Here is a 25,773-nt window from a genome sequence, read left to right on the forward strand (position 1 = left end):
ATGAGCCCGCTTTGGGCTTGGCAGGACCTGAGCCGTCAGACAGCTGTTCAGGAGTGGTCTTCCTTGTCAGGGAGGTCGGGCTCCTGCCTGCATCTCCATGGGAGACCCCTTTTCCCCCCACTTCAGTATCACCCATTTCTCTCTGCAGATCATCGGCTTCGGTTCTGCCCTCTTGGAGGAAGTGGACCCTAACCCGGCCAATTTTGTGGGGGCAGGCATCATCCACACCCGGACGGCACAGATTGGCTGCTTGCTGCGCCTGGAGCCCAACCTGCAGGCCCAGGTGAGGAGGGCAGAGCGCAGGGAGACTGCCAGAGTCCACGGGAGGGAGTGAAAGCTCAGGCCCCCTGGGAACCAATGGCTTCTGTTCGTTTGCAGATGTATCGGCTCACGCTCCGCACAAGCAAAGAGACCGTGTCCCAGAGATTATGTGAGCTGCTCTCGGAGCAGTTTTAATGACCAGGAATGCAAAGTCAGGGCAGCGCTCGCCTGTATTCCTCCTCATTGTCTTCATTATCCCCCTGCAAATAAATATACCTTGTACCCCAGTGTCTGAATATTGCCATGTGCCCGAGGACCCCCCCACCCGTGGTCCATCTAGCGGAGAGAGCCCAGGCGGGCGCCCTCAGAAAGGACTCTGGTGTCGGTTTTGGCTGTCGGCCCCTGTGCCGTCACCACAGATTGACTGCTGGGACAGAAGCCGGACGGGTCTGCCAGGAGAGGAGGCGGGGCAGAGGAGGAGCATGGCTGGGAGTGAGAACATTCTGGCATTTTCAGGGAAGTGCTTCTGCTGGTCACAGCACAGGGCGCCATCCATCAGCCCTGGGTGGGGGGGGTCAGGGTCTGGGGGGCTGGGTCCCCATGTCACCCCAGCCACTCTGGGGCGACTCTGGAAGCTTTTTTGGCCACGTTCTGTGTTGTCTGCCTGCCCAACTGCCAGGGCATTGGCAGCGTCTCCTCAGGCTTTTGCACAATGTGTGTGCATGAGGTGGGCAAGGGGCAGCCAGTGGGATGCCATGGACTTTCTTGTCTGGTCATTCACTGAGGTGCCCAAGAGAAGAGGAGCTGTGGTACAAGGTCAGAGAGGTCCTGTAGCTCTGCGAGGGACCCAGAGGATGAACCAATGACCCTGCAGGGGCCCCCTCTGATCCTTGGAAAAAGCTGCTCTCCTAGGAACTGTGAAGGGAACTGGAGGCAGGTGGCCAGGGTAGCCCCCAGGCTTTCCTTTGGGGTGGAGGATAGGGTGTATCTCCAAGACCTGGGGTTATTGGAAGTCAAGGATAGAGGGCTGGGACCTGAGGCTGGGCAGGAGCACTATCTCTGTCTCCAGAACTCTTCTATCTCACACACAGACAGAGACAGAGACACAGACACCACACACACACACACACACACACACACACACACACACACACACACACACACCTGGCCCAGACCTTGAGAAGACCCCCCTTCCCCCCAGCTCCTCTAACACATGGTGCTTTGGTTCACCTCGTGTTAAAGGAAGGAGCTGAGTGTACAAAGGCCAAGCCTGCTCCCTTCCCACACCCCACCCTCTGCATTGTGGTTTGCTTTGTGGCGGGTTGATGTGGCCCAGCCAGAGTGATGTGCCCATCATGCTCATGGAAGCAGTGTTCTCGTTCCAAGCGCAGTATTTCGGCTTGCTGTGGGAAGGCGCCGGCTGCCCCTGGGCGACTCCTGCCACATGAACCCAGCTCCGCTCACATGTCTCTGTGCCCACTCCTCCCCCCAGTGCCTCCTCTGCCCTCAGGACTCTCATCTTGACATTTGAAAACCCGTGAATTTGTCAGAAAAGTGTGTTATCTTTTAAAAGAGAAATAAAAGGCTAGAACAAGAGCCAGGGCGTCTTTGTCATCCTTGCCCAGGGGGATTCCTCGTCAGACCTTCAGCCACCGGGGCTTGGTGGGCACTGGGCTGCCAGGGTCCTCCAGGGAGGGTCATCATGCTCAGCTGGGTCCAAGGTAGAGAGGGAAGGGATACAGGCCAGGAGGGTTGTGTGGCCCAAGGGAGCTCGGGGTGGGGTGGGGGGGACCAGGTGACTACTACTACATGAACAGGGGCCGTGGCCCTGAGGGAAGGGCCAGCCCAGGAGCCACAAGGCTGGGGTACTTTGGGTTTGGGGCTGGGCAAGGAGTAATCTGCAGGAAATGGTCATTGAGGAGCAGTCCCTGTCCTGCTGTCCTGACCCATACACGTGGCTGAAGGTAATCAGAGAGGAGATGGTAGTCAGCAGGGTCACATCTGTCATTGAGCCATCTGTCTCAGTGGACCCTGAAGTCAGAGTCCAGTTCTAGGGCTGGGCAAGATGTGGAGGCAGCTTTCTCCTGAGGATAGTGGGGTGGGTAGGAGGTAGCTGGGGGGATAAGCAGGCGCACGGTGTTAAGGAGGGTGCCAGTCAGCCGGGGGAGACTACCCCTTGTGCTGCCTCTAGCCTGCTCGAGAGACTCGGGGCAGCTCCTTGGATTTTTGTTTGGACCAGTGACCCTTTGAATATGGGGGTCGTGAAGACCCCAAGGTCCCAGAGCAGGCAGGGGCAAAGGGTGGGGCTGTGGGAGGTGTGGCTGAGAGCAGAGGTTGGCTGCGCTCTGAGTCTAGGGAGGCCCAAGACAGCAGCCTCATACTTGCTGGCTCATCTGACTTAGAAAGAACAAAAGAAAGGGTGCACCAGGACCTGGGTGCTAGTCCCTCTAAATGCACCTCAAGATGCTCACTAGCTATGTGAGCTTGACAAGTCCCTTAACCCTGATGGCCTTGCACCCAGGCCTCTAGGCATCCTGGCCACTGGACCCAGATGGCTTCAGAGGAGAAACTGAAGCTGGGGACTCAGCATCCCCCTCCCCCCATGTCATCATCTCCCTGATATCTTGATCTTTGAGAAGGAAGAACAGACATTGGAGGAATTCCCTCAGATGGAGCAAAGAAAAGAGCATTGATTAAGGGCCTATGGTTGGAGGCCAGGCCGCTAGGGGCGCCAGACAAGTCTGAAAGGCCTGAACAATGACAACAACCTTGGGAAGGGGCTGCGATTGTGAATCCCCATTTGACATTATAGGAAACTAAGGCAGAAGTGGCTGGCCAGGAAGTGGCTGCAGCAGGATTTGAACGTGTGTCCTTCTGACTTCCAGGCTGTTGTGCTAAACCCTGCACCACTTGACTGACCTCAAGGGCCTGTCTGACTTTGGACACTGTGGCTGGATGCCACATGGCTCTGTAGATTGACCAGAGGCGCTCTTTGCAGCTGGGTTGCACAGGGCTTAGAGCATCAGGCCAGGAGTCAGCAGGATCTGAGTTCAAATTCTGCCTCCAATGCTTCCTGGTTGGGTGACCCTGGGCATTGTCTGAACCTCCACCTACCTCAGTTTCTTCATCTGTAAAATGCAGATAGTAGCTGCTCCTTCCATGGCGGTCATGCCTGACCGGTATGGTTCTGTGAATGGTAGCGGCTACAGCACCAGTAACCTTGACCTTTGAGGCCATGTTGACTGAAGGCAATGACACCGGCCAGATAGCATCTAGTCCAACTTTTTTTTATTAATCTAGCAGAAATTTTGTTATTTAACAAATTGACATCTAACCCTTAGAATTCAGAATTGGAGGTGCCATCCTTGGTGGGGGGCCCCTGGGGGCTCCTCCAGACCACTCCAGGGTCCTTGACCTCTGGGGCAAGGCTGTATTCTGAGGGTTAGAAGATTGGAGGAACAATTTACAAGGGATGATGAGGTCACCCTTCCCTTTGCCCAGTTCATGAGAAGTTGGCAGAGACTGAGGTGCTGAGTGGCCCAGGTGGTTGACCCACTGTCCAGCTGAACTTATCTTTGGTCAGCCAGCTGTGAGGCTCAGCCACTCTGGCACTCCAGCAGGGTGAGGACCAGCTGGAGGACCAGCAGGACCAGGGATGCCACTCCTGGCTACGGTCCTGGGCGGCAGCTTGTGGACCTCACTCTCAGGCTTGACAGAGCTGTTGGTGACACACACAACTTTTGAACACCTGGACCTGGACTGTGAGCTGCCTTCCTGGCTGCCCTGGGTCTGGACAAGGCAGCAGGAGCTCTTGGGTGGAGGTGGCGAGTGGCTGGCAGCAGCCGCACTGGGTCTCCATCAGCAAGGTGGCCGGGTCGAGTCTGGAAAGAGCAAGGAGGAGAGGTCAGGCCTGGGCTGCTCCCCAGCGCAGTGAGCAGAGTCCCTTGGCATTCCTGGCATGGGGGTGGCTCCCGCTGAGCTCTTGGGGCAGGAGACTGGCTTCCCCTTGGCAGACCTGGGGCCTCTTCGACAGTCCAGTGAAGTCTAGGGGCCCCCTTTCAGAATCATTGAGGAATGGCTAGTTTCAGTTAGAGCTTAAGGGAAATCTTGTTTCTCCTCTCTCCAGTGAGAGGAGTCAGTTGGGGCCATGTAAAGGAAGCTCCCTACATTCTTCTGGGTGGGGGGAGTCTCAGCTAGTGTGGTGGTCTCAGCAAGTGGGGAGTGACACTTTCTCATCTACCCCCCCAAGAGAGGAGGAAGTTGAGTCTGGGTTCCAGCGTGGGGGTGAGGCTTACCCGGTATGGGAGGGGCAGAAGCCTTCACACTTGGTCAGAGTGACGTTGGCAGTGCACCCATGGAAAGTGATCTCTTCTGTGTACTCTTTCACCCCACAGGCAGCTCCTGGAGGGAAGTGGGAATTCATGAGAATGGACGGGGCAGGAGATTGCTAGGGTCAGGAAGCCCCGAGAGATCTCTCTGACCACTGGCCGGCATGTGTGTGCACGTGTGTGCTTACACACTCACACTTGAGCAGTCCGTACCTGGGACCTGCCTGCATGCTCCGGTCTCCTGACTTGGGAGCCTCTCTGGCCCTCCTCCAGCTTCCCCCAACAAGGCCATCCCTGAGCCGTGTCCTTTCCCAGCCTCCTCAGAAGCAATCTGGGGTCATGGGGGACTGACATAGTACCCCTCTATGCCCCTCCCCCAGGAGCACCTGCTCACCCAGTCCCCAGAAGATTGGGGAGGGGAGTGTCTCCCTGGCTCCATCACTGTGGGAACCGTTGCCTCTCAAAGGCCCTCCCAACTGCCCTGGGATGTTGTGGAATCAATGGCATTTGTCCCCATTTTGTAGAGCTGGATTCAGACCCAGAATTTGCCCAATGGCATAGCTGTTAATCCTGGGACCCGGTCTGTTGAGCCCCTCCTCTTCTTCTGGGAGCCCCAGCCCTGAGCAGACAGGTCTTGAGCACAGTCTAGACTCAGTGTTGGGTGAATGCTGGTTCAGAAGGGAAGGGAGGTGGAGCCCCGTATGAAGGCAGCCCCTCCCTGGGAACCGGCCAGGGCTGAGGTCTAATCCTAGAGATTTTGCTTTTAGGTCAGACCATCTTTAGCATGACTTTAGGGATGGGGATGGTTTCCCCTGAGTCCTCCTCAGGCGATCCCGGTTTGGCATGAACCCAATACCCTTCACCAAGCTGATTATCTCCTCTAGACTTGCTGGGTGGTCAGTGCCCTTCTTAAACTGTGGCCCCCAGGATGGATGACAAGAATTTGCATGCAGCTTGGGCAGGACAAGACACAACCCCACCTTGACTGGCCTCCCCTTAATGTGGCCTAGGATCACAGAAACCCTCTGGCTCATTTTGAGCTTGAAATCCACTGAGACTCTCAGATTGTTTTCAGACAAATTGCTGGGCAGCCACAGCATCCCCATCCTGGATGGGGGGAATCTTTTAAAATCTGGAACAAATTTGTTCTTTTATTCCTTTTAAACAACTTTGAGTTAGAGTCAGTCCAACTTGCCTGTCCAGATCTATTGGACTTCTAACATCTGGAACTTTGACTACTATTTTTTTCCTAAATTTCTTTTTTCCACCTGAAAAATCTGGCTAAGAACATTGTTTCTGCCTTGATTCAGAGCCCTGATGCACTTGTGTCCTATCGTCTACAAGCCCAAGTCTTTGGGTCCTGCCTTAGGAGACATCCCACCAGCCATTCAGGAATCTGCTTTGGGTCCAACTCCTTAACTAGTTCCAAAGTCCCATCAATGAACTGTCCTTTGGCCTCTGGTCTCCATTTTTGTCATGAGACTGCAGCTCAGGCTCAGTCACGTGTGTCCATGGCATTGCCCTTGGCTAGTGACCCTGCCAGATGAGGACATGCCATTAGTGACCTGGATGAAGCCAGGCTGCCCTGGAAGGGTACTGCTTCTCTTTCTGGCCATTCATGTGCCAACCCTCTACTAATCCGTTTCAGAATGTTGTTGAAAACCATAGTCTAGCACCTGATCTAGAATTTGCCCAGTTCCCTTCTCTTCCTTTTGTGACCCTGGTCCATTTGCCCTTCTCCAGTACTCTGGTTCCTGCCCCATTCTCCAGGCCATTGATGGGATGAATACCTACACAGAACTTAATCTGGAAGGGTAGCTCAGGAGGTCTCCCCTTCTGACCCATCTTGGATTATGGAGTGAAATGGCTATCAAGTGGGTAGTCCACCAGGGAAATTGCAAGGGTATAAGGCTACCCTGGGAGTGGCTCACAAACACTTCTCCAGCCCAGCCAACACAGCAGTGGGTTTTCTACCAGAATGCCAATGCAGGCCTAAACATCCAAATTTCCCATGAAGAGAAAACATGACAGTTTTGGCAGCCCTGGAGAGGTTGGGGACCTCTCTTTCTCTCCCCGCCCCAACCCCGCCCCAAGGCAGCTAAGACTGGATGGTGATGAAGAACTTACCTTCTGAACTTGAGGGTGAAGTGCTGGCTGGGGAGGAAACTGTACTGGATGACCCTGGGGTGTAGCTGTGCAGGATCTTGGTGGTTGGAATTGTGGATGGGGCTGGTGAGGCAGAGGTTAGCTTTGTGATGGGGGAAGAGAATGGTGTCAAACTGAGTGTGATGGGTGCCATGCTTGGCGAGGAGACTTTAGTGGTGTGCACAGTCGACTGGGATGTGGTAAACTGGGTGGAAACAGTGGATAGAGCTGGGGTACTGAAGGAAGTTCTTAGGGTAGAGACAGCCGTGGGTGTTCTAGAAGCAGGAGGTGGAACTGTGCTAGAAAAAGAGGGAGCAGATACATAGGGCATGGTGGTGGTGAAGAGAGAGGCCGTGGTTGAAGAAAAGGGAGGCAAGGAAGCAGTTGCTTGGGAAGGGAAAGCAGGAATGTTAGGTGAGGGAGCAAGGGAGGAATGTGGGAAGGACACAGGTGTGGTGAGAATAGTGGACAGGACAGTAGAGGAGCTTGGAATACTGTGAGGGGGAGAAGATGAGGGAAAAGTGCCACCACCAGAAGAGCTGAGATGGGAGGTGGTTCTCTGAGTGGATGGGAAGAGAGAAGAGATGGGGCTTATTGAGGAGGGAAAGGGTTTGGTGCTAGGCAACATGGTGGCAGTATGAATTGTAGATGGGATGGAGGAAGTGGGTCCAGTAGCTGTAGCTATAGTGAGAGTGGTAGAGGAGGTGCGCAAGCTTGGTGTTCCAGAAAGAGAAGTCATTGTTGACTGAGGGACAATGGTGGATGGGACTAAAGCTGGATGACTGTGTTGTGTTTTTGTACTGGATTGTGTGGGTGTTGTGGATGAAATCTGAACAGTACTGAAAGTATCAAGGGCAACACTGGTTGTTGGAGAAGCAACAGTGGACTGTATGCTGGTCATTGTATGGATGGTACCAACGTAGGGGATACTTGTACCAGAGGAGGTGGCACTGGTGGTTAAGAGGCTAGAAATGGGTGCAGTGATTGTGTGTTTGGGTGTAGGGACTGCGGGTGTGGAAGGACCTTGAGTTGTGCCACTGTGTGGTAATGTGCTAATATGAGAATGGGTAGGTGTCCTTGATGCTATGGACTGTGGGGAACCCATGACAGTGGATTTGGTGGGTGTGGCAGAGGAGGTGTGCATGCTTGATGGGAGTCCTGCAGAAGTCCTAGTTGTCTGAAGGACAGTGGTAAATGGTGTTGAAGATGGATAACCGGTTTTGCTTTGCTGGGTTTTTGTAATGGACCCTGTAGGAGGTATAGATGTCATCTGAGTAGTACTGAAAGTACCTGTGCTGGAGGAAGTGGCAGTAGTGGTAATCAGGCTAGAAATGGGTGCAGTGCCAGTGTGCTCGTGTGTGGTTGTGGTGACAGAGGATGTGGAAGACCCTGTAGAAGTACCATAAGTTGTGCCAGTGTGTGGCAAGATTATGGTAGCATGGGATGATTGGGTTGGTGTCCCAGTTCCTCTGGACTCTGTGGTAGCTGTGTTCGTGGATTTGATGAGTGTAGTAGAGGAAGTGTGCATGCTTGATGGGAGTCCTCCTGAGGTCCTTGTTGTCTGAAAGCCAGTGGTGGATGATATTGTAGATGGGTGACTGGTTTTGCCTTGCTCTGGTTTTGTAATACACCCTGTTGGAGGCATAGGTGTCGTCCGAGTAGTATTGAAGGTATGAGTGCCAGAAGAGGTGGCAGAAGTGGTAACCAGGCTAGAAATGGGTGCAGTGCCAGCGTGTGTGGTTGTGGTGACTGAGGATATTGAAGGCCTGATAGAAGTCCCTTGAGTTGTGCCAGTGTGTGGTAAGATCATGGTAAGATGAGATGATTGGGTTGGTGTCCCAGTTCCTGTGGACTCTGTGGCACCTATATCTGTGGGTTTGATGAGTGTGATAGAGGAGGTGTGCATGCTTGATGGGAATCCTCCTGAGGTCCTTGTTGTCTGAAAGCCAGTGATGGATGATGTTGTAGATGGAAAACTGGTTTTGCTTTGCTCTGGCTGTGTAATACACTCTGTTGGAGGCATAGGAGTCGTCCGAGTAGTACTGAAGGTATGAGTGCCAGAAGAGGTGGAAGAAGTGGTAACGAGGCTAGAAATGGATGCAGTGCCAGTGTGTGTGGTTGTGGTGATTGGGGATGTGGAAGCACCTGTAGAAGTCCCCTGAGTTGTTCCAGAATATGGTAAGATTATGGTAATGTGAGAAGACTGGACTGGTGTCCCAGTTCCTGTGGATTCTGTAGCACCTGTATCTGTGGGTTTGATGAGTGTGTTAGAGGAGGTGTGTATGCTTGATGGGAATCCTGCAGAGGTCCTTGTTGTCTGAAGGAAAGAAGTCCCTTGAGTTGTGCCAGAGTGTGGCAAGATCATGGTCACATTAGATGATTGGGTTGGTGTCCCAGTTCCTGTGAACTTTGTGGTACCTGTGTCTGTAGGTTTAATGAGTGTGGTAGAGGAGGTGTGCATGCTTGATGGGAGTCCTGTAGAGGTCCTTGCTGTCTGAAGGACAGTGCTGAATGGTGTTGAAGGTGGATGACGAGTTTGGCTTTGTACTGTTTGTGTACTGGACTCTGCAGTTGTGGGTGGAATTCCAGTACTACTGATAGTACCAGTGGCAGAAGAGGTGGCCGGAGTGGTTACCAGACTAGAAATGAGTGCAGTGCCTGTGTGTTTGGGTGTGATTGTGGTGACGGAGGATGTGGAAGGCCCTGTAGAAGTACTTTTTGTTGTTCCAGAGTGTGGTAGTACGATCATGGTAACATGAGATGTTTGGGTTGGTGTCCCAGTTCCTGTGGACTCTGTGGTACCTGTGTCCGTGGGTTTGATGACTGTGGTAGAGGAGGTGTGCATGCTTGATGGGAGTCCTGTAGAGGTCCTTGTTGTCTGAAGGACAGTGCTGAATGGTGTTGAAGGTGGATGACGGGTTTGGCTTTCTACTGTTTGTGTACTGGACTCTGCAGTTGTGGGTGGAATTCCAGTACTACTGATAGTACCAGTGGCAGAAGAGGTGGCCGGAGTGGTGACCAGACTAGAAATGAGTGCAGTGCCTGTGTGTGTGGTTGTTGTAATGGAGGATGTGGAAGGCCCTGTGGAAGTCTGTTGAGTAGTGCCAGAGTGTGGCAAGATCATGGTCACATGAGATGATTGGGTTGGTGTCCCAGTTCCTGTGAACTTTGTGGTACCTGTGTCCGTGGGTTTAATGAGTGTGGTAGAGGAGGTGTTCATGCTTGATGGGAGTCCTGTAGAGGTCCTTGTTGTCTGAAGGACAGTGCTGAATGGTGTTGAAGATGGATGAGTGATTTTACTTTGCTGTGTTTGTGTACTGGATTCTGGAGTTGTGGGTGGAATACCAGCACTACTGAAGGTACCAGTGGCAGAAGAGGTGGCAGGAGTGGTTACCAGACTAGAAATGAGTATCGTGCCTGTGTGTTTGTGTGTGGTTGTGGTGACTGAGGATGTGGAAGGCCCTGTATAAGTCCCTTGAGTTGTGCCAGAGTGTGGTAAGATTATGGTCATATGAGAAGATTGGGATGGTGTCACAGTTGCTGTGTATTCTGTGGTACCTCTTTCTGTGGGTTTGATCAGCGTGGTAGAGGAGGTGTGCATGCTTAATGGGACTTCTGCAGAGGTCTTTGTTGTCTGAAGACCAGTGGTAAATGTCACTGTAGATGGATGAGTGGTTTTGCTTTCCTCTGTTTTTATAGTGGACTCTGAAATTGTAGGCATAATGCCAACACTACTAATGGTACCAGTGACTGAAGACATGACTGTAGTGGTGACCAGACTGGATATGGGTGCTGTGCCTGTTTGCTTGTGTGTGGTTGTGGTGAATGAAGATGTGGAATGCCCCGTAGAAGTACCATGAGTTGTGCCATTGTGTGGTAGGATCATGGTCACATGAGATGATTGGGTTGGTGTTGCTGTTCCTGTGGACTCTGTGGTACCTGTGTCCATGGGTTTGATGAGGGTGGTAGAGGAGGTGTGCATGCTTGATGGGAGTCCTGCAGAGGTCCTTGTTGTCTGAAGGAGAGTGGATAATGGTGTTGAAGACAGATGAGTGATTTTACTTTGCTGTGAATGTGTACTGGACTCTGTAGTTTTAGGTGTGATCACAGCAGTACTGTAGGAAGCATGGATACCAGTGGGCGTTGGAGTGGTGATTGTCGGTTGTGTGGTGGTCATTGTGGGGATGGTATCAGTGTAGTGAATACTTGTACTAGGGGATGTAGCAGTAGTGGTGACCAGACCAGAAATGGTTGTTGTGCCTGTGTGTTTGTGTGTGGTTGTGGTGACTGAGGATGTGGAAGGCCCTGTAGAAGTCCGTTGAGTTGTGCCAGAATGTGGTAAGATTATGGTCACCTGAGATGATTGCGTTGGTGTCCCGGTTCCTGTGGACTCCGTAGTACCTGTGTCCGTGGGTTTGATGACTGTAGTAGAGGAGGTGTGCATGGTTGATGGGAGTCCTGCAGAGGTCCTTGATGTCTGAAGGACAGTGGACAATGGTGTTGTAGAGAGATGTGTGATTTTACTTTGCTGTGATTGCGTACTGGACTCTGTAGTTTTAGGTGTGAACACAGCAGTGCTGTAGGAAGCATGGATACCAGTGGGCATTGGAGTGGTGATTGTCGGTTGTGTGGTCGTCATTGTGGGGATGGTATCGGTGTAGTGAATACTTGTACTAGGGGATGTGGCAGTAGTGGTGACCAGACCAGAAGTGGTTGCCGTGCCAGTGTGCATGCGTGAGGTTTTGGTCACTGAGGATGTGGAAGACCCTGTAGAAGTACCATGAGTTGTGCCAGAGTATGGTAAGGTTATGGTCACTTGAGAAGATTGGGTTGGTGTCCCAGTTCCTGGGAACTCTGTGGTACCTCTTTCAGTGAGTTTGATCAATGTGGTAGAGGAGGTGTGCATGCTTGATGGGAGTCCTACAGAGGTCCTTGTTGTCTGGAGTACAGTGGATAATGGTGTTGAAGACAGATGAGTGATTTTACTTTGCTGTGAATGTGTACTGGACTCTGTAGTTTTTGGTGTGATCACAGCAGTACTGTAGGAAGCATGGACACCAGTGGGTGTTGGAGTGGTGATTGTCGGTTGTGTGGTGGTCATTGTGGGGATGGTATCAGTGTAGTGAATACTTGTACTAGGGGATGTGGCAGTAGTGGTGACCAGACCAGAAATGGGTGTTGTGCCTGTGTGTTTGTGTGTTGTTGTGGTGACTGAGGATGTGGAAGCACCTGTAGAAGTCACTTGAGTTATGCCAGAGTGTGGTAAGATCGTGGTAACATGAGATGATTGGGTTGGTGTCCCAGTTCCTGTGGACTCTGTGGCAGCTGTTTCTGTGGGTTGGATGAGTGTGATAGAGGAAGTGTGCATGCTTGATGGGCGTCCTGCCGAGGTTCTTGTTGTCTGAGCGACAGTGGTGAATGGTTTTGAAGATGGATGTGTTATTTTGCTTTGCTGTGTTTGTGTACTAGACTGTGCAGTAGTGAGTGGAATTCCAGAAGTACTGATTGTACCAGTGGCAGAAGAGGTGGTAGTTGTGCTGACCAGGCTAGAAATGGGCACAGTGCCTGTATGTGTGGTTGTGGTAACTGAGGATGTGGAAGGCCCTGTAGAAGTCCATTGAGTTGTGCCAGAGTGTGGTAACATTATGGTTATATGAGAAGATTGGGATGGTGTCCCAGTTCCTGTGTACTCTGTGGGTTTGATGAGTGTGGTAGAGGGGGTGTGCATGCTTGATGGGAGTCCTACAGAGATCCTTGTTGTCTGAAGTACAGTGGATAATGGTGTTGAAGACAGATGAGTGATTTTACTTTGCTGTGAATGTGTACTGGACTCTGTAGTTTTTGGTGTGATCACAGCAGTACTGTAGGAAGCATGGATACCAGTGGGTGTTGGAGTGGTGATTGTCGGTTGTGTGGTGGTCATTGTGGGGATGGTATCAGTGTAGTGAATACTTGTACTAGGGGATGTAGCAGTAGTGGTGACCAGACCAGAAATGGTTGTTGTGCCTGTGTGTTTGTGTGTGGTTGTGGTGACTGAGGATGTGGAAGGCCCTGTAGAAGTCCGTTGAGTTGTGCCAGAATGTGGTAAGATTATGGTCACCTGAGATGATTGCGTTGGTGTCCCGGTTCCTGTGGACTCCGTAGTACCTGTGTCCGTGGGTTTGATGACTGTAGTAGAGGAGGTGTGCATGGTTGATGGGAGTCCTGCAGAGGTCCTTGATGTCTGAAGGACAGTGGACAATGGTGTTGTAGAGAGATGTGTGATTTTACTTTGCTGTGATTGCGTACTGGACTCTGTAGTTTTAGGTGTGAACACAGCAGTGCTGTAGGAAGCATGGATACCAGTGGGCATTGGAGTGGTGATTGTCGGTTGTGTGGTCGTCATTGTGGGGATGGTATCGGTGTAGTGAATACTTGTACTAGGGGATGTGGCAGTAGTGGTGACCAGACCAGAAGTGGTTGCCGTGCCAGTGTGCATGCGTGAGGTTTTGGTCACTGAGGATGTGGAAGACCCTGTAGAAGTACCATGAGTTGTGCCAGAGTATGGTAAGGTTATGGTCACTTGAGAAGATTGGGTTGGTGTCCCAGTTCCTGGGAACTCTGTGGTACCTCTTTCAGTGAGTTTGATCAATGTGGTAGAGGAGGTGTGCATGCTTGATGGGAGTCCTACAGAGGTCCTTGTTGTCTGGAGTACAGTGGATAATGGTGTTGAAGACAGATGAGTGATTTTACTTTGCTGTGAATGTGTACTGGACTCTGTAGTTTTTGGTGTGATCACAGCAGTACTGTAGGAAGCATGGACACCAGTGGGTGTTGGAGTGGTGATTGTCGGTTGTGTGGTGGTCATTGTGGGGATGGTATCAGTGTAGTGAATACTTGTACTAGGGGATGTGGCAGTAGTGGTGACCAGACCAGAAATGGGTGTTGTGCCTGTGTGTTTGTGTGTTGTTGTGGTGACTGAGGATGTGGAAGCACCTGTAGAAGTCACTTGAGTTATGCCAGAGTGTGGTAAGATCGTGGTAACATGAGATGATTGGGTTGGTGTCCCAGTTCCTGTGGACTCTGTGGCAGCTGTTTCTGTGGGTTGGATGAGTGTGATAGAGGAAGTGTGCATGCTTGATGGGCGTCCTGCCGAGGTTCTTGTTGTCTGAGCGACAGTGGTGAATGGTTTTGAAGATGGATGTGTTATTTTGCTTTGCTGTGTTTGTGTACTAGACTGTGCAGTAGTGAGTGGAATTCCAGAAGTACTGATTGTACCAGTGGCAGAAGAGGTGGTAGTTGTGCTGACCAGGCTAGAAATGGGCACAGTGCCTGTATGTGTGGTTGTGGTAACTGAGGATGTGGAAGGCCCTGTAGAAGTCCATTGAGTTGTGCCAGAGTGTGGTAACATTATGGTTATATGAGAAGATTGGGATGGTGTCCCAGTTCCTGTGTACTCTGTGGGTTTGATGAGTGTGGTAGAGGGGGTGTGCATGCTTGATGGGAGTCCTACAGAGATCCTTGTTGTCTGAAGTACAGTGGATAATGGTGTTGAAGACAGATGAGTGATTTTACTTTGCTGTGAATGTGTACTGGACTCTGTAGTTTTTGGTGTGATCACAGCAGTACTGTAGGAAGCATGGATACCAGTGGGTGTTGGAGTGGTGATTGTCGGTTGTGTGGTGGTCATTGTGGGGATGGTATCAGTGTAGTGAATACTTGTACTAGGGGATGTAGCAGTAGTGGTGACCAGACCAGAAATGGTTGTTGTGCCTGTGTGTTTGTGTGTGGTTGTGGTGACTGAGGATGTGGAAGGCCCTGTAGAAGTCCGTTGAGTTGTGCCAGAATGTGGTAAGATTATGGTCACCTGAGATGATTGCGTTGGTGTCCCGGTTCCTGTGGACTCCGTAGTACCTGTGTCCGTGGGTTTGATGACTGTAGTAGAGGAGGTGTGCATGGTTGATGGGAGTCCTGCAGAGGTCCTTGATGTCTGAAGGACAGTGGACAATGGTGTTGTAGAGAGATGTGTGATTTTACTTTCCTGTGATTGCGTACTGGACTCTGTAGTTTTAGGTGTGAACACAGCAGTGCTGTAGGAAGCATGGATACCAGTGGGCATTGGAGTGGTGATTGTCGGTTGTGTGGTCGTCATTGTGGGGATGGTATCGGTGTAGTGAATACTTGTACTAGGGGATGTGGCAGTAGTGGTGACCAGACCAGAAGTGGTTGCCGTGCCAGTGTGCATGCGTGAGGTTTTGGTCACTGAGGATGTGGAAGACCCTGTAGAAGTACCATGAGTTGTGCCAGAGTATGGTAAGGTTATGGTCACTTGAGAAGATTGGGTTGGTGTCCCAGTTCCTGGGAACTCTGTGGTACCTCTTTCAGTGAGTTTGATCAATGTGGTAGAGGAGGTGTGCATGCTTGATGGGAGTCCTACAGAGGTCCTTGTTGTCTGGAGTACAGTGGATAATGGTGTTGAAGACAGATGAGTGATTTTACTTTGCTGTGAATGTGTACTGGACTCTGTAGTTTTTGGTGTGATCACAGCAGTACTGTAGGAAGCATGGACACCAGTGGGTGTTGGAGTGGTGATTGTCGGTTGTGTGGTGGTCATTGTGGGGATGGTATCAGTGTAGTGAATACTTGTACTAGGGGATGTGGCAGTAGTGGTGACCAGACCAGAAATGGGTGTTGTGCCTGTGTGTTTGTGTGTTGTTGTGGTGACTGAGGATGTGGAAGCACCTGTAGAAGTCACTTGAGTTATGCCAGAGTGTGGTAAGATCGTGGTAACATGAGATGATTGGGTTGGTGTCCCAGTTCCTGTGGACTCTGTGGCAGCTGTTTCTGTGGGTTGGATGAGTGTGATAGAGGAAGTGTGCATGCTTGATGGGCGTCCTGCCGAGGTTCTTGTTGTCTGAGCGACAGTGGTGAATGGTTTTGAAGATGGATGTGTTATTTTGCTTTGCTGTGTTTGTGTACTAGACTGTGCAGTAGTGAGTGGAATTCCAGAAGTACTGATTGTACCAGTGGCAGAAGAGGTGGTAGTTGTGCTGACCAGGCTAGAAATGGGCACAGTGCCTGTATGTGTGGTTGTGGTAACTGAGGATGTGGAAGGCCCTGTAGAAGTCCATTGAGTTGTGCCAGAGTGTGGTAACATTATGGTTATATGAGAAGATTGGGATGGTGTCCCAGTTCCTGTGTACTCTGTGGGTTTGATGAGTGTGGTAGAGGGGGTGTGCATGCTTGATGGGAGTCCTACAGAGATCCTTGTTGTCTGAAGTACAGTGGATAATGGTGTTGAAGACAGATGAGTGATTTTACTTTGCTGTGAATGTGTACTGGACTCTGTAGTTTTTGGTGTGATCACAGCAGTACTGTAGGAAGCATGGATACCAGTGGGTGTTGGAGTGGTGATTGTCGGTTGTGTGGTGGTCATTGTGGGGATGGTATCAGTGTAGTGAATACTTGTACTAGGGGATGTGGCAGTAGTGGTGACCAGACCAGAAATGGGTGTTGTGCCTGTGTGTTTGTGTGTTGTTGTGGTGACTGAGGATGTGGAAGCACCTGTAGAAGTCACTTGAGTTATGCCAGAGTGTGGTAAGATCGTGGTAACATGAGATGATTGGGTTGGTGTCCCAGTTCCTGTGGACTCTGTGGCAGCTGTTTCTGTGGGTTGGATGAGTGTGATAGAGGAAGTGTGCATGCTTGATGGGCGTCCTGCCGAGGTTCTTGTTGTCTGAGCGACAGTGGTGAATGGTTTTGAAGATGGATGTGTTATTTTGCTTTGCTGTGTTTGTGTACTAGACTGTGCAGTAGTGAGTGGAATTCCAGAAGTACTGATTGTACCAGTGGCAGAAGAGGTGGTAGTTGTGCTGACCAGGCTAGAAATGGGCACAGTGCCTGTATGTGTGGTTGTGGTAACTGAGGATGTGGAAGGCCCTGTAGAAGTCCATTGAGTTGTGCCAGAGTGTGGTAACATTATGGTTATATGAGAAGATTGGGATGGTGTCCCAGTTCCTGTGTACTCTGTGGGTTTGATGAGTGTGGTAGAGGGGGTGTGCATGCTTGATGGGAGTCCTACAGAGATCCTTGTTGTCTGAAGTACAGTAGATAATGGTGTTGAAGACAGATGAGTGATTTTACTTTGCTGTGAATGTGTACTGGACTCTGTAGTTTTGGGTGTGATCACAGCAGTACTGTAGGAAGCATGGGTACCAGTGGGTGTTGGAGTGGTGATTGTTGCTTGTGTGGCGGTCATTGTGGGGATGGTATCAGTGTAGTGAATACTTGCACTAGGGGATGTGGCCGTAGTGGTGACCAGACCAGAAATGGGTTTTGTGCCTGTGTGTTTGTATGTGGTTGCGGTGACTGAGGATGTGGAAGGCCCTGTAGAAGTCCTTTGAGTCGTGCCAGAGTGTGGTAGCATTATGGTTATATGAGAAGATTGGGCTGGTGTTCCAGTTCCTGTGTACTCTGTGGGTTTGATCAGTGTGGTAGAGGAGGTGTGCATGCTTGATGGGAGTCCTACAGAGATCCTTGTTGTCTGAAGTACAGTGGATAATGGTGTTGAAGACAGATGAGTGATTTTACTTTGCTGTGAATGTGTACTGGACTCTGTAGTTTTTGGTGTGATCACAGCAGTACTGTAGGAAGCATGGATACCAGTGGGTGTTGGAGTGGTGATTGTCGGTTGTGTGGTGGTCATTGTGGGGATGGTATCAGTGTAGTGAATACTTGTACTAGGGGATGTGGCAGTAGTGGTGACCATACCAGAAATGGGTGTTGTGCCTGTGTGTTTGTGTGTTGTTGTGGTGACTGAGGATGTGGAAGCACCTGTAGAAGTCACTTGAGTTATGCCAGAGTGTGGTAAGATCGTGGTAACATGAGATGATTGGGTTGGTGTCCCAGTTCCTGTGGACTCTGTGGCAGCTGTTTCTGTGGGTTGGCTGAGTGTGATAGAGGAAGTGTGCATGCTTGATGGGCGTCCTGCCGAGGTTCTTGTTGTCTGAGCGACAGTGGTGAATGGTTTTGAAGATGGATGTGTTATTTTGCTTTGCTGTGTTTGTGTACTAGACTGTGCAGTAGTGAGTGGAATTCCAGAAGTACTGATTGTACCAGTGGCAGAAGAGGTGGTAGTTGTGCTGACCAGGCTAGAAATGGGCACAGTGCCTGTATGTGTGGTTGTGGTAACTGAGGATGTGGAAGGCCCTGTAGAAGTCCATTGAGTTGTGCCAGAGTGTGGTAACATTATGGTTATATGAGAAGATTGGGATGGTGTCCCAGTTCCTGTGTACTCTGTGGGTTTGATGAGTGTGGTAGAGGGGGTGTGCATGCTTGATGGGAGTCCTACAGAGATCCTTGTTGTCTGAAGTACAGTGGATAATGGTGTTGAAGACAGATGAGTGATTTTACTTTGCTGTGAATGTGTACTGGACTCTGTAGTTTTTGGTGTGATCACAGCAGTACTGTAGGAAGCATGGATACCAGTGGGTGTTGGAGTGGTGATTGTCGGTTGTGTGGTGGTCATTGTGGGGATGGTATCAGTGTAGTGAATACTTGTACTAGGGGATGTGGCAGTAGTGGTGACCATACCAGAAATGGGTGTTGTGCCTGTGTGTTTGTGTGTTGTTGTGGTGACTGAGGATGTGGAAGCACCTGTAGAAGTCACTTGAGTTATGCCAGAGTGTGGTAAGATCGTGGTAACATGAGATGATTGGGTTGGTGTCCCAGTTCCTGTGGACTCTGTGGCAGCTGTTTCTGTGGGTTGGATGAGTGTGATAGAGGAAGTGTGCATGCTTGATGGGCGTCCTGCCGAGGTTCTTGTTGTCTGAGCGACAGTGGTGAATGGTTTTGAAGATGGATGTGTTATTTTGCTTTGCTGTGTTTGTGTACTAGACTGTGCAGTAGTGAGTGGAATTCCAGAAGTACTGATTGTACCAGTGGCAGAAGAGGTGGTAGTTGTGCTGACCAGGCTAGAAATGGGCACAGTGCCTGTATGTGTGGTTGTGGTAACTGAGGATGTGGAAGGCCCTGTAGAAGTCCATTGAGTTGTGCCAGAGTGTGGTAACATTATGGTTATATGAGAAGATTGGGATGGTGTCCCAGTTCCTGTGTACTCTGTGGGTTTGATGAGTGTGGTAGAGGGGGTGTGCATGCTTGATGGGAGTCCTACAGAGATCCTTGTTGTCTGAAGTACAGTGGATAATGGTGTTGAAGACAGATGAGTGATTTTACTTTGCTGTGAATGTGTACTGGACTCTGTAGTTTTTGGTGTGATCACAGCAGTACTGTAGGAAGCATGGATACCAGTGGGTGTTGGAGTGGTGATTGTCGGTTGTGTGGTGGTCATTGTGGGGATGGTATCAGTGTAGTGAATACTTGTACTAGGGGATGTGGCAGTAGTGGTGACCATACCAGAAATGGGTGTTGTGCCTGTGTGTTTGTGTGTTGTTGTGGTGACTGAGGATGTGGAAGCACCTGTAGAAGTCACTTGAGTTATGCCAGAGTGTGGTAAGATCGTGGTAACATGAGATGATTGGGTTGGTGTCCCAGTTCCTGTGGACTCTGTGGCAGCTGTTTCTGTGGGTTGGCTGAGTGTGATAGAGGAAGTGTGCATGCTTGATGGGCGTCCTGCCGAGGTTCTTGTTGTCTGAGCGACAGTGGTGAATGGTTTTGAAGATGGATGTGTTATTTTGCTTTGCTGTGTTTGTGTACTAGACTGTGCAGTAGTGAGTGGAATTCCAGAAGTACTGATTGTACCAGTGGCAGAAGAGGTGGTAGTTGTGCTGACCAGGCTAGAAATGGGCACAGTGCCTGTATGTGTGGTTGTGGTAACTGAGGATGTGGAAGGCCCTGTAGAAGTACTTTTTGTTGTGCCAGTATGTGGTATTAAGATCATGGTAACATGAGATGTTTGGGTTGGTGTCCCAGTTCCTTTGGACTCTGTGCTACCTGTGTCCATGGGTTTGATGAGTGTGGTAGAGGGGGTGTGCATGCTTGATGGGAATCCTGTAGAGGTCCTTGTTGTCTGAAGGACAGTGCTGAATGGTGTTGAAGATGGATGAGTGATTTTGCTTTGCTGTGTTTGTGTACTGGCCTCTGCAGTTGTGGGTGGAATGCCAGCACTACTGAATGTACCCGTGGCAGAAGAGGTGGCAGTAGTAGTGGCCACACTCGAAATGGGTGTCGTGCCTGTGTGTTTGGGTGTGATTGTGGTGACAGAGGATGTGGAAGGCTCTGTAGAAGTACTTTTTGTCGTTCCAGAGTGTGGTAGTACAATCATGGTAACATGAGACGTTTGGGTTGGTGTCCCAGTTCCTGTGTACTCTGTGGGTTTGATGAGGGTGGTAGAGGAGGTTTGCATGCTTGATGGGAGTCCTACAGAGGTCCTTGTTGTCTGAAGTACAGTAGATAATGGTGTTGAAGACAGATGAGTGATTTTACTTTGCTGTGAATGTGTACTGGACTCTGTAGTTTTTGGTGTGATCACAGCAGTACTGTAGGAAGCATGGATACCAGTGGGTGTTGGAGTGGTGATTGTCGGTTGTGTGGTGGTCATTGTGGGGATGGTATCAGTGTAGTGAATACTTGTACTAGGGGATGTGGCAGTAGTGGTGACCATACCAGAAATGGGTGTTGTGCCTGTGTGTTTGTGTGTTGTTGTGGTGACTGAGGATGTGGAAGCACCTGTAGAAGTCACTTGAGTTATGCCAGAGTGTGGTAAGATCGTGGTAACATGAGATGATTGGGTTGGTGTCCCAGTTCCTGTGGACTCTGTGGCAGCTGTTTCTGTGGGTTGGATGAGTGTGATAGAGGAAGTGTGCATGCTTGATGGGCGTCCTGCCGAGGTTCTTGTTGTCTGAGCGACAGTGGTGAATGGTTTTGAAGATGGATGTGTTATTTTGCTTTGCTGTGTTTGTGTACTAGACTGTGCAGTAGTGAGTGGAATTCCAGAAGTACTGATTGTACCAGTGGCAGAAGAGGTGGTAGTTGTGCTGACCAGGCTAGAAATGGGCACAGTGCCTGTATGTGTGGTTGTGGTAACTGAGGATGTGGAAGGCCCTGTAGAAGTACTTTTTGTTGTGCCAGTATGTGGTATTAAGATCATGGTAACATGAGATGTTTGGGTTGGTGTCCCAGTTCCTTTGGACTCTGTGCTACCTGTGTCCATGGGTTTGATGAGTGTGGTAGAGGGGGTGTGCATGCTTGATGGGAATCCTGTAGAGGTCCTTGTTGTCTGAAGGATAGTGCTGAATGGTGTTGAAGATGGATGAGTGATTTTGCTTTGCTGTGTTTGTGTACTGGCCTCTGCAGTTGTGGGTGGAATGCCAGCACTACTGAATGTACCAGTGGCAGAAGAGGTGGCAGTAGTAGTGGCCACACTCGAAATGGGTGTCGTGCCAGTGTGTTTGGGTGTGATTGTGGTGACAGAGGATGTGGAAGGCTCTGTAGAAGTACTTTTTGTCGTTCCAGAGTGTGGTAGTACAATCATGGTAACATGAGACGTTTGGGTTGGTGTCCCAGTTCCTGTGTACTCTGTGGGTTTGATGAGGGTGGTAGAGGAGGTTTGCATGCTTGATGGGAGTCCTACAGAGGTCCTTGTTGTCTGAAGTACAGTAGATAATGGTGTTGAAGACAGATGAGTGATTTTACTTTGCTGTGAATGTGTACTGGACTCTGTAGTTTTGGGTGTGATCACAGCAGTACTGTAGGAAGCATGGGTACCAGTGGGTGTTGGAGTGGTGATTGTTGCTTGTGTGGCGGTCATTGTGGGGATGGTATCAGTGTAGTGAATACTTGCACTAGGGGATGTGGCCGTAGTGGTGACCAGACCAGAAATGGGTTTTGTGCCTGTGTGTTTGTATGTGGTTGCGGTGACTGAGGATGTGGAAGGCCCTGTAGAAGTCCTTTGAGTCGTGCCAGAGTGTGGTAGCATTATGGTTATATGAGAAGATTGGGCTGGTGTTCCAGTTCCTGTGTACTCTGTGGGTTTGATGAGTGTGGTAGAGGAGGTGTGCATGCTTGATGGGAGTCCTACAGAGATCCTTGTTGTCTGAAGTAAAGTGGATAATGGTGTTGAAGACACATGAGTGATTTTACTTTGCTGTGAATGTGTACTGGACTCTGTAGTTTTAGGTGTGATCAAAGCAGTACTGTAGGAAGCATGGATACCAGTGGGCGTTGGAGTGGTGATTGTCGGTTGTGTGGTGGTCATTGTGGGGATGGTATCAGTGTAGTGAATACTTGTACTAGGGGATGTGGCAGTAGTGGTGACCATACCAGAAATGGGTGTTGTGCCTGTGTGTTTGTGTGTTGTGGTGACTGAGGATGTGGAAGCACCTGTAGAAGTCACTTGAGTTATGCCAGAGTGTGGTAAGATCGTGGTAACATGAGATGATTGGGTTGGTGTCCCAGTTCCTGTGGACTCTGTGGCAGCTGTTTCTGTGGGTTGGCTGAGTGTGATAGAGGAAGTGTGCATGCTTGATGGGCGTCCTGCCGAGGTTCTTGTTGTCTGAGCGACAGTGGTGAATGGTTTTGAAGATGGATGTGTTATTTTGCTTTGCTGTGTTTGTGTACTAGACTGTGCAGTAGTGAGTGGAATTCCAGAAGTACTGATTGTACCAGTGGCAGAAGAGGTGGTAGTTGTGCTGACCAGGCTAGAAATGGGCACAGTGCCTGTATGTGTGGTTGTGGTAACTGAGGATGTGGAAGGCCCTGTAGAAGTCCATTGAGTTGTGCCAGAGTGTGGTAACATTATGGTTATATGAGAAGATTGGGATGGTGTCCCAGTTCCTGTGTACTCTGTGGGTTTGATGAGTGTGGTAGAGGGGGTGTGCATGCTTGATGGGAGTCCTACAGAGATCCTTGGTGTCTGAAGTACAGTGGATAATGGTGTTGAAGACAGATGAGTGATTTTACTTTGCTGTGAATGTGTACTGGACTCTGTAGTTTTTGGTGTGATCACAGCAGTACTGTAGGAAGCATGGATACCAGTGGGTGTTGGAGTGGTGATTGTCGGTTGTGTGGTGGTCATTGTGGGGATGGTATCAGTGTAGTGAATACTTGTACTAGGGGATGTGGCAGTAGTGGTGACCAGACCAGAAATGGGTGTTGTGCCTGTGTGTTTGTGTGTTGTTGTGGTGACTGAGGATGTGGAAGCACCTGTAGAAGTCACTTGAGTTATGCCAGAGTGTGGTAAGATCGTGGTAACATGAGATGATTGGGTTGGTGTCCCAGTTCCTGTGGACTCTGTGGCAGCTGTTTCTGTGGGTTGGATGAGTGTGATAGAGGAAGTGTGCATGCTTGATGAGCGTCCTGCAGAGGTTCTTGTTGTCTGAGTGACAGTGGTGAATGGTTTAGAAGATGGATGTGTTATTTTGCTTTGCTGTGTTTGTGTACTAGACTGTTTAGTAGTGGGTGGAATTCCAGAAGTACTGATTGTACCAGTGGCAGAAGAGGTGGTAGTTGTGCTGCCCAGGCTAGAAATGGGCACAGTGCCTGTGTGCGTGGTTGTGGTGACTGAGGATGTGGAAGGCCCTGTAGAAGTACTTTTTGTTGTGCCAGTATGTGGTATTAAGATCATGGTAACATGAGATGTTTGGGTTGGTGTCCCAGTTCCTGTGGACTCTGTGCTACCTGTGTCCATGGGTTTGATGAGTGTGGTAGAGGGGGTGTGCATGCTTGATGGGAATCCTGTAGAGGTCCTTGTTGTCTGAAGGACAGTGCTGAATGGTGTTGAAGATGGATGAGTGATTTTGCTTTGCTGTGTTTGTGTACTGGCCTCTGCAGTTGTGGGTGGAATGCCAGCACTACTGAATGTACCCGTGGCAGAAGAGGTGGCAGTAGTAGTGGCCACACTCGAAATGGGTGTCGTGCCTGTGTGTTTGGGTGTGATTGTGGTGACAGAGGATGTGGAAGGCTCTGTAGAAGTACTTTTTGTCGTTCCAGAGTGTGGTAGTACAATCATGGTAACATGAGATGTTTGGGTTGGTGTCCCAGTTCCTGTGGACTCTGTGGTACCTGTGTCCATGGGTTTGATGAGGGTGGTAGAGGAGGTGTGCATGCTTGATGGGAGTCCTACAGAGGTCATTGTTGTCTGATGGACAGTGCTGAATGGTGTTGAAGATGGATGAGTGATTTTGCTTTGCTGTGTTTGTGTACTGGACTCTGGAGTTGTGGATGTAATGCCAGCACTACTGAAGGTACCAGAGGCAGAAGAGGTGCCAATAGTGGTGGCCACTCTCGAAATGGGTGTCGTGCCTGTGTGTTTGGATGTGATTGTGGTGATGGAGGATGTGGAAGGCCCTGTAGAAGTACTTTTTGTTGTGCCAGTGTGTGGTAGTAAGATCATGGTAACATGAGATGTTTGGGTTGGTGTCCCAGTTCCTGTGGACTCTGTGGTACCTGTGTCCATGGGTTTGATGAGTGTGGTAGAGGAGGTGTGCATGCTTGATGGGAGTCCTGTGGAGGTCCTTGTTGCCTGAAGTACTGTTGTTAATGGGGTTGAAGATGGATGACTGGTTTGGCTTTCCTGGGATTGTGTAATGGACCCTCTTGGAGGTGTAGCTGTTCTTGAAGCAGTACTGATGGTAGGAGTGCCCGAAGAGGTGGCATTAGTGGTAGCCTGGCTAGAAATGGGTGCAGTGCCTTTGTGTATGGTTGTGGTGACTGGGGACATGGAAGGCATTGTAGAAGTACCATGAGCTGTGCTAGTGTGTGGTAAAATCATGGTAAAATGAGATGAAATTGTTGGTGTCCCAGTTCCTGAGGACTCTGTGGTACCTGTTTCTATGGGTTTCATGTGTGTGGTAGAGGAGGTGTGCATGCTTGATGGGATTCCTGCAGAGGTCCTTGTTGTCTGAAGGACAGTGGATAATAGTGTTGAAGATGGATGACTAGTTTGGCTTTGCTGGGTTTCTGTACTGGACTTTGTAGTTTTATGTGTAATCACAGCAGTGCTGTAGGAAGCATAGATATTACTGGGTATTGGAGTGGTGACAGTAGGTTGTATGCTGGTAATTGTATGGATGGTATCCGTGTAGTGAATACTTGTACCTGGAGACGTGGCAGTAGTGGTGACAAGGCCAGAAGTGGTTGTAGTGAGTTTTGGTTTGGGTATGCTGACTGAAGATGCCAAAGGACCTGTAGATATGCCCTGAGTGTTTGTAGCGTATGGTGAGATATTTGTTGTATGTGAATGTTCAGTGGCTCTCTCCGTTTTGTATTCTGTGGTACCTTTCTCAATGGAACTGCTTAATGTCGTAGAAGAAGTGTGTGTTCTTGATGGGAATTCAGAAGTTATTGTTGTTGCATGGAGGCTAGTGGGGGATGACAGTGAGGATGGATGACTGGTTTGGCTGTGTTGTGTTGTTGTAGTGAACCCTGTTGCACTTGTGGATGGAATTCCAATAGCAGTAAAGGTAGGATGGGCATTGCTGGTTCTTGGAGAGGTGCGTTGTATGTTGGTCACTGTGTGGATGGTATCAGTGTAGTGAATACTTGTACTAGAGGAGGTGGCAGTAGTGGTGACTGGGTTAGAAATGGGTATAGTGACTGTGTGTTTGGATGTGGTTTCTGAGGTTGTGGAGTGACCTGTAGATGAGCCCTGTGTTGTGCTAGTGTGTGGTAAGATTGTGGTTATTTGTAAAGGTTGGGTGAATGTCCCCGGTGGTGAAGCTGAAGTGGGCCCTGTGTCTTTGGCTTCCTCCTGTGTGGTCAATACAACTGATGAGCTTTGTGTTTTGTGGAGTGTCTCTTCTGATGTTGGCGTGGGGCCTGGTAACTCTGACTTCAGGGTGATGCTGGTTCCTGGCAATGGAACAGTTGTCTTGCTCAATTGACCTGCCATAGTTGGTGTGAATTTGCTTGCCGACCCTGTTTGGGCACTTTCAGTGGTTCCTGTGGTTACTGATGAGGCTGTGGACACATCAGAGAACAATTTATTTTCTATTATTTGCTGTTCCTGTGGGTTCCTGAATGCTAGCCCACTTCCATCTTCCAGACCAATTGTTCCTCAAGTAGTGGTTGACCCTCTCTCTCTGTTCAGGTTAGAGATTCCAGC

The 25,773-nt window shown here is 50.0% G+C and overlaps 3 protein-coding genes across 6 annotated transcripts in view; 1 reads left to right on the forward strand and 2 right to left on the reverse strand.

Annotated features, from left to right (window-relative positions):
- Positions 1 to 548, forward strand: part of AP2A2 (adaptor related protein complex 2 subunit alpha 2) — an 81,686-nt gene extending 81,138 nt beyond the window's left edge. For all 4 annotated transcript variants that reach the window (XM_074230760.1, XM_074230761.1, XM_074230758.1 and 1 more), the window contains exons 21-22: positions 149 to 283; positions 379 to 548. In XM_074230760.1, the coding sequence (XP_074086861.1) occupies positions 149 to 283; positions 379 to 456 (213 nt within the window). In that variant the 3' untranslated portion in view covers positions 457 to 548. The remainder of the gene's footprint in view (positions 1 to 148; positions 284 to 378) is intronic.
- A 2,991-nt stretch (positions 549 to 3,539) lies between these two features.
- Positions 3,540 to 8,963, reverse strand: LOC141518599 (uncharacterized). The gene is made up of 3 exons (XM_074230774.1): positions 6,717 to 8,963; positions 4,557 to 4,662; positions 3,540 to 4,142 (listed from the first exon to the last, which is right to left on the reverse strand). The coding sequence occupies exons 1-3, from the start codon at positions 8,755 to 8,757 to the stop codon at positions 3,965 to 3,967; spliced, it is 2,325 nt and encodes a 774-aa protein (XP_074086875.1). The 5' UTR covers positions 8,758 to 8,963; the 3' UTR covers positions 3,540 to 3,964.
- Positions 8,822 to 25,773, reverse strand: part of MUC6 (mucin 6, oligomeric mucus/gel-forming) — a 77,141-nt gene continuing 60,189 nt past the window's right edge. The window contains exons 33-34 of the mRNA XM_074231620.1: positions 8,976 to 25,628; positions 8,822 to 8,892 (exon numbers count right to left, since the gene is read on the reverse strand). Of these exons, the coding sequence (XP_074087721.1) occupies positions 8,822 to 8,892; positions 8,976 to 25,628 (16,724 nt within the window). The remainder of the gene's footprint in view (positions 8,893 to 8,975; positions 25,629 to 25,773) is intronic.

Source organism: Macrotis lagotis, chromosome 3 (assembly GCF_037893015.1).
Source record: "Macrotis lagotis isolate mMagLag1 chromosome 3, bilby.v1.9.chrom.fasta, whole genome shotgun sequence".
Taxonomy (NCBI): domain Eukaryota; kingdom Metazoa; phylum Chordata; class Mammalia; order Peramelemorphia; family Peramelidae; genus Macrotis; species Macrotis lagotis.